The sequence below is a fragment of the Impatiens glandulifera genome, chromosome 5, assembly GCF_907164915.1.
Source record: "Impatiens glandulifera chromosome 5, dImpGla2.1, whole genome shotgun sequence".
In the NCBI taxonomy this organism is placed as follows: domain Eukaryota; kingdom Viridiplantae; phylum Streptophyta; class Magnoliopsida; order Ericales; family Balsaminaceae; genus Impatiens; species Impatiens glandulifera.
Genome location: NC_061866.1, coordinates 31,800,882 through 31,808,249, shown reverse-complemented (window position 1 = coordinate 31,808,249; position 7,368 = coordinate 31,800,882). Strand labels below are relative to the sequence as shown.

At 28.1% G+C, this 7,368-nt stretch overlaps 1 protein-coding gene across 1 annotated transcript; it reads right to left on the bottom strand.

Moving 5' to 3' along the window:
- Positions 1–331: 331 nt before the first annotated feature.
- LOC124938609 (putative kinase-like protein TMKL1) lies at positions 332–2,967 on the bottom strand. The gene is made up of 2 exons (XM_047479080.1): positions 1,355–2,967; positions 332–1,260 (listed from the first exon to the last, which is right to left on the bottom strand). The coding sequence occupies exons 1-2, from the start codon at positions 2,793–2,795 to the stop codon at positions 620–622; spliced, it is 2,082 nt and encodes a 693-aa protein (XP_047335036.1). The 5' UTR covers positions 2,796–2,967; the 3' UTR covers positions 332–619.
- Between the last annotated feature and the right edge of the window lie 4,401 nt (positions 2,968–7,368).

Sequence of the window (7,368 nt, the reverse complement as noted above, 5' to 3'; positions counted from 1 at the left end):
AAAATTAAAGTGGTCACCAGCGCAATTAAAATTAGGCGATGACCACGGATACAAATAAAGCAATCTTTAGGGTCATTTCGTCAAATTTCACACTTCTTAGCAATGTTCACCTAATATTGTAGTTATTTTCTTCTTGAGGATGATCAGAGCAAATAATACACTACAAAATATGAAGTATCAAAACAATTTCATAATAAAATCATTCAAAAAATGAAGAGAAACATATTCATCATAGGTTGGTTATATTTTAGGGTGAAATTATATGGTTTAATTATATAAGATAGTCATTATGACAACCTTATTGCTTTAGCCTTTATGTATGAATTGAAGATTTAAAACTAAAAAGGATTGTACCAATTGTTAACTCAATCAAAGCTCCCATACATTAACAATAATACAAAACCAACTAGGGCAGGCAGGAAAAGAAAGAAAAAAGTACTAATTGCAGACAACATGTGAAGAAAAAGATAGCTTTTTTCACCCAACATTATACATTGTCCCATAATCAACATTAGTGGAAACCCATCCTTTGAAAAATAACCAAACTTTAATCATTTCCATTGACGGGGAAGAGAACTTGGGGGAAAAGGACTTTCGATTCGATCGACCAATTCCCCGTTCAAAACGGGGTAACTGTGCCACTTCTAGTCTCGGCCGGGCTATAAAGGGCAGACCTATTCCTTGGCCGATTCTCCTCCAATTGCTTAACCACCTCATCCATTGTGGGCCTAACCGAAGGAACCGGTGCACAACAACCCATTGCCAATTTCAATGCTTGAAGAAGACCCTCTTCCATAGGACTCCTTATTCCCTTCAAAACCTCCGAATCAAAAACATCAACCGTTGTCTCCTCCAAAACAGCCACTTTCACTCGCGATGGCAAATCCACGAATTCGTCATTCCTTCCACTCTTCCCCGGTTTCTTCCCTAACAATATCTCGAGAAATAGTATCCCAAACGCATAAACATCAGTCCTCGAATTGCACTTTTTCATCTTTTGAAGCTCCGGGGCCTTGTACCCATCCGATTTCGCCATTGCCACCAATTCATCAGTTATTGCCGGGACCATTATTTTGTCGAGCCCAAAATCAGTTAGACGTGCAACAAAGAACTTGTCAACGAGAACGTTTTTCGACCGAACGTTTCCATGGGTGATGGGAGTCTCAAGACCCGTGTGGAGATGAGCTAGTCCTCTTGCTATGGCTAACGCGATCTTGTGTCGTCTAGCCCAGTTCAAAACCGGTTTCCCAACCTTCGATTCTATGTAAACAGATACATTAGAAAGAAAAAAATCATTTAACTTGAACAATTCAAAATTTGAAAACGTAAAACACCAAACTTGTTGATGATTTACCATGAAGGAGATGATGAAGGTTGCCATTAGGAAGATAGTCATAAATGAGAAGCTTTTCTCCTCTGTTTCCCTGATAGAACGCCCGGAGAGGAATCAAATTCTCATGGCGGATTCGACCCAATTGTTTAATCACCGGCAAACATAATCTCCGATCTTTACAACTTCCTTCCCTCAACAATCGCAACGCAATCGTCCCTCCATCGCCAAGTTTCGCCTTATAAACCGTTCCATAGCTAGTCTTCTCCATCACTTGTCCCGTCGCGTTCAAAACATCTTCCAACGTTAAATGCTCCCCACCTTGAAACAAAATAAGTTTCCCCTCACCGCCGCCGGCGCCGCCGGAAACAACTCCATTTTCGCCGTCCTCGCCGCCTTCTCCATGCTCACCTTCTTCCTCATCTTCTTCTTCTTCTTCATCACCCCTGTTTTTTCTCTTCTTCCCTTGAACGTATCCTATCAATAACGAAGCGAAAACTACAACAGCACTCATTAAACCGATAACCAGACCGGCTATGGTGCCAGAACTCAACCCAGATGAGCTTCTTCCATTACAGCTCTTCAATGGAGATCCACAGAGCATAGGACTATTACCCACAAATTCATCTTCCATAAACTTTCCCTCAAAATTAGGTAACATCCCAGTAAAATTATTATAAGAAATATTCAGTTTCTCTAAATTGATTAATCCAGTTAACGTCGCCGGAATCTGACCAGACAAACCATTGCTTCCAAGATCAAGCTCTCTAAGACTACGAAACCTCGTTAGAAAATCAGGAAATTCACCTGAGAAACCGTTCTGCCCCAAATCAAGAACCTGCAGATTCCTGCAAGTCGAATTAGGTAAAGCGGGTTCGGGAATAGCGCCGGAGAGAGAATTACCATGAAGCCGGAGAGACGACAACCCATCATCGCAAAGATTCCAGATCGACGTCGGAATCGACCCATTTAACAGATTGTTTCCTAAATCAATTTCTGAAAGAGAAGAACTGTAACCAAGCTCCAGAGGAATAATACCCGTGAGAGAATTGACTCCCAAGTATAGACTTTTAAGAGAGGAAAGTTCACCGAGCTCTCCGGGGAGAGTGCCGGAAAGACCGGCGGACGGTAACTGTAAAGAGAGAAGTCGAAGAGATGGGTCTTTATAAAGAGAAAGGTTTGTCCATTGAGGTGATGAGTGATCATTTTCTCCACAGACTAGAGGCGTTCCTTCTCCAAACGCCCATTTCAGTCCCCGCCATTGACAGAGAGGAAATGAAGAATTCCATGAAGACAGAAGCAGGTTTTCAGTCTCTCCTTGGAGTGAGGGTCTGATTTTGTTCAAAAGTAAGGTGATATCTAAAGAAGAAGAAGAGTGGGAAGATGATGATGATAAAGATGAAGAAGATGAAGATAGAAGAATGAATTGAGATAGGTAGAGAAGGAAAAACCAGAGAATTGCCATGGAAGGAAGGAAGAAGGAAGAGAAAGCTTGAGTTTTTAATTTTCTTTTTCTTTTGGGGAAAGCCGACACAGAGTGTTGACTGAAGAGAGTGATGATCTCTAGCTATTACTACTACTACTACTGATGCTGTGGACGTACGGTGATTATTTGAAAAGGAAAATCATCGGTCACTGTTCAACGGCACTCTATAGTTAAGTATTGGCCGTTGGATTTGAAATCTAACGTTAAGGACATCAGGGAGAGGATTACTCAAAAGAACCTTGCACGCTTTGCTTTCCAGAAATCGAAATGTTCGGTTCTGTTTGTTTCTGTTTCTCTTTGGTATCCACAAATCTAGTGAGTTTATTTTATATATATATATATAACCACAATTTCAGTTTATTGAAAAAGTTACAGCAAAAATATAAAATTAAACATATTTTGAGTATTTAACAAATAAGTTGAATATTAAAAAATAAATAAAAATAGTAAACTGAAACAATTAATTGTTTAGTATATATACATTATCATTTCAAATAAATTGAATAATATTAACTCTTATGGTTGGTTTGATGTAGGATTTTTAAAATGATTTTTTTTTTAAAACAAATTGGAACAAAATGAGTTATTTAAGATTTGTATAAGATAAATTATAAAAGTATTTATTTTATTTAAAATTTAAATATAATAAAAATAAAATATTTGAAATTTTAATTAATAAATAAAATTATTTGATGATTGATATTAATGTTAGGTAGAGTTAAAAGAAGGGTTTTGATACTAGATATTTAAATAAGAAAAAAAGTCATCTACTTGTACGACCACACGGATAAAAATATATTGTTACAATGTTTCGCGTTCATCAAATTTAGTGTTTTGTTAGGTTGCGAGTTCGAACATATCTATAGCATTTTTAATTTTATTTTTAACCGTTTTAAGTTTATAGGCGAGTCAACCCAGAATCTGACCCAAATATTCATTACTCTCACATATATATCTAAATTAACCACACATCTCGATCGGTCGATAATTCGGACACTTTCAATATTAAGCATCATTATATATATATATATATATATATATATATATATATATATATATATATATATATATATATATATATATATATATGAGAAATTATTTTTAGAGGTTTTGTGAAGGATTTGTTCTATTGTAATAGGCCTTCTACTTTTGTGAAAATGATTTAACAATTTTTTTTTTGTTAATTTTGTTATATGGTAATGTTTTGAGAATGATTTGTTTAATTGTAATAGATCTTCTAGTTTTGTAAAAAAGATTTAACAATTTGTTTGTAAATTTTTTTCTTAATATAAATAAAAAATAATAGTACTATTTATGTTTAATCTTTAATTTATGATTTATAATTTTCAATAGAATTAAATATTATAGTAAATATTGAATTATTTTATACATTATAATATTACGTCGATATAAAAAGAAAAAAATAATAAAAAAAAATAAAAACAAAATACTCAGATAAAAAAATAGTAAAAAAAGATAATAGATTAATTAATTAATAAAAAGACGAAGAGAAAAAAAATAAATATTAACATTAAAAAAAATGTTAACGAAATTACTACTAAAGATTAAATATAAGCCAAATTTAAATATTACGTACGTCTAAATAAATTTTTATTAGTTAATACGTCTAATTACCTAGTTGTACCAGTACTAGATATGAATTTTTTTTCTTTTAAATAATCTCCCCTTGTTCTATTTGGATTATTTTAAAAATTCAAAAAAAAATCAATTTTTCAATTAATTATTTTTTAACAATCACATAATTTATTTCATTAACCAAAATAGTAAAATACCATATATTTTAAATTATTGTTTTTTATTTTATTTATATATATCAATACACTTTAAATCTTTTTATCAAAAATAATCATCACTCTCTCAAAATCATCAACAATTGTTAATTTTTTCTCTTTTTAGGTGTTTTTAATAAATCTCAATCCGAATAAGTTTGAGTTATTTAAAAATAATAATTTGTTGAGATTTTGAGAAATTGTATTTTTTTTATAAAAAAACTCAAATAAAAAGAATTAATTAAATAATTTATTATTAAAATGGTAGTATTTTAATAAAGAGAGAATTTTACAAAAATAAAAAATCTCACGGCTCATTTGATTATGGTTTTTTTAGTATGTATTTGATAAAAGAAATTAGTTAATTGATATTTTTTTTTAGATAAATTATTAAAAATAAATTTTTTACTTGAATTATAAATTTAATAATAAAAAAATAAAAGTATTTTTGTATTTTAATTCATAAATTTAATAATAGAATGATTATAATGTGATAAAAAAAACAAAAAAAACAAACAATATCGAACAAAATCAGAAACTATCACATCCAATCTATTATCACTTCAATTTCATCCTTTATAATATTATAATTCAAAGTATCAATCAAATTAATTTTATTTTTATAATTTTAAAATAAAAATGGAACAATTTAACTAATAAAACACTTTTTATGTGAACATTTTATTTTAAACCGTCTAACTAAAAAGTTCATAAAATGTATTCTTTAAGATGTAAAAACAGCATTATTATATTTTTCTTACCTTTAATTTTTTTTTTTTTTCATTTCTTCCTTTCCCTCGTTTTCTCTTTTACAAATTAAAAAGGCAATAAGTGTCCTATACAAATTAGAACTTAAAATTCAAAATTGAAACAAACACCATTTCTTTCAGTTCTTTGGGATTTTTAAGATCTGCCTTCAACAATTCTTCAAAATCTTAAAACAATTTAAATTCATTTTTTTGGTACAGTTGGATGAGTAGAATAAAAATTGGAATTGAATTGACAATTAGATTTTTATAAATATAAACTATAGAATTGTAATTTAATTACATTTTATATGTTTGAAAAATATTATAATAAAAACAATTTAAATATATATTATTAATAATTAAAATATTAGTTTCACATAACTTATTAGTATAACTAAGTGTCAAGAGTTTTGTTTATTAAACAAACAAATCTCTATTCAACTTAACTTTCTCAATTTAAAAAAGAAAATATTATCAGTCTAATTAAATTTCTAAATTCAAAAAATATATATATTTGTTAAAAACATGAATTTCCTAAATTATAAAAGAATATATATTGGTTCAAAATTTAACTTACTAAATAAATAAAAAATATGGGTTTGAACTTTCTAAATTTAAAAATAAAATTACCTTCTTTAATGTGTTAATCGTGTCAAATGATAAAATAATAAAATATTTTATTTTTTAAAATATAATAAATATTGTAATTACAATTCTAAACTAAAAATAGTAGAATTAAGAATGATAAAATAATATTGGTTTGAATTTCATCAAAATTTTATTTTTAATTTCAATTCTTAATATTAAATGCTCTACCACACTTGAAAATTAGAATTGACATTTAGTTTCAATTCTTAATCTTAAATTTCTACACACAAAAAATTAGAATTGATCACAATTTTAATTTTAATTTTAATTTTAATTATAATTTTAATTATAATTTCACGACTACCAAAAACACCCTTAAACTAATTCAATAGTTTACAAATAATGAAGATCATATTAGGCTAATTCTTCATAAATAAGTTGTGATTGTGAATAAGTTAGTGTACTAACTCATTCCAAATAATTAAGCTAGATCAAAATGGCTAGTTTTTTTTTCTTTTATTTCTATATTAATAGAGAAATAAAAAAACAAATTGAATGTTATTAAACATTCTTAAGTTAGTAAATAAGTTAAAGCAAATATGTTTAATCAAATTAAAGCTTAGTTTAAAGATTAAAAAAAGTAATAACTCTATCATACCGATTAAAGTGAGTTTGAGACCACACTTTTCATTCGGACTAAAAACATATTTAGTGGAGTAATAGATCATGAAGTTCAGATATTGGTCTAGATCTATACAATAAAGTATAAACCTAAGAAATGATTAGGAAACTATTAAAGATCTTAATAAAAGAAATAATTTCAAAATTCTTGACTGATCCTTAGGTATTGTTCGGTAGAAATTGTTTAAATAACCTAGATATATAAAAAAAAATTGATGGATGATGATTTTAAGAAAATGAGAATATTTTTTTTATAAAACGACTTAAAATATATTGATATATATAAATAAAATAAAATTTTATAGTTTAAAATAATGAGTATTTTAGTATTTTGGTTAATGAACTAATTGATTTGATAAACGAGATAAAGAGTGAAATGATGTTTAATTTTTTTGAATTATTTAAATAATTTAAAACCGAAAAAGGTCTTATTGATGTTTAGTTTAAAAAAGATTTTTATTATAACTTATGTTTTGAAGAAAAGTTAATCTAGTTGATTTTATAATTAATAACATTATTTAGCTTAATAAATATAATATAACTTTTTTTATGAGTTTTGCATTAAACATAATAGTTTAGCTTATTAATGATATTATTTATATAAATTATTCATGAATTTTGTTATCCATATTATTCATTATACTTTTACGTGTTCATATCCATTGTTTACATAGATGATAGTATATTTAATAAATCAATTAATGGATCAAACTGATCTTTTTTATCGTTAAAACCGAACAATTA

Excerpts from the sequence above, each read along its gene's own strand:
- LOC124938609 (XM_047479080.1), bottom strand. The coding sequence starts at position 2,795 with ATGGCAATTCTCTGGTTTTTCCTTCTCTACCTATCTCAATTCATTCTT. Across the intron at positions 1,261-1,354 it reads CCTTCATCATCTCCTTCATG|AATCGAAGGTTGGGAAACCG; the intron begins GTAAATCATCAA and ends CTGTTTACATAG.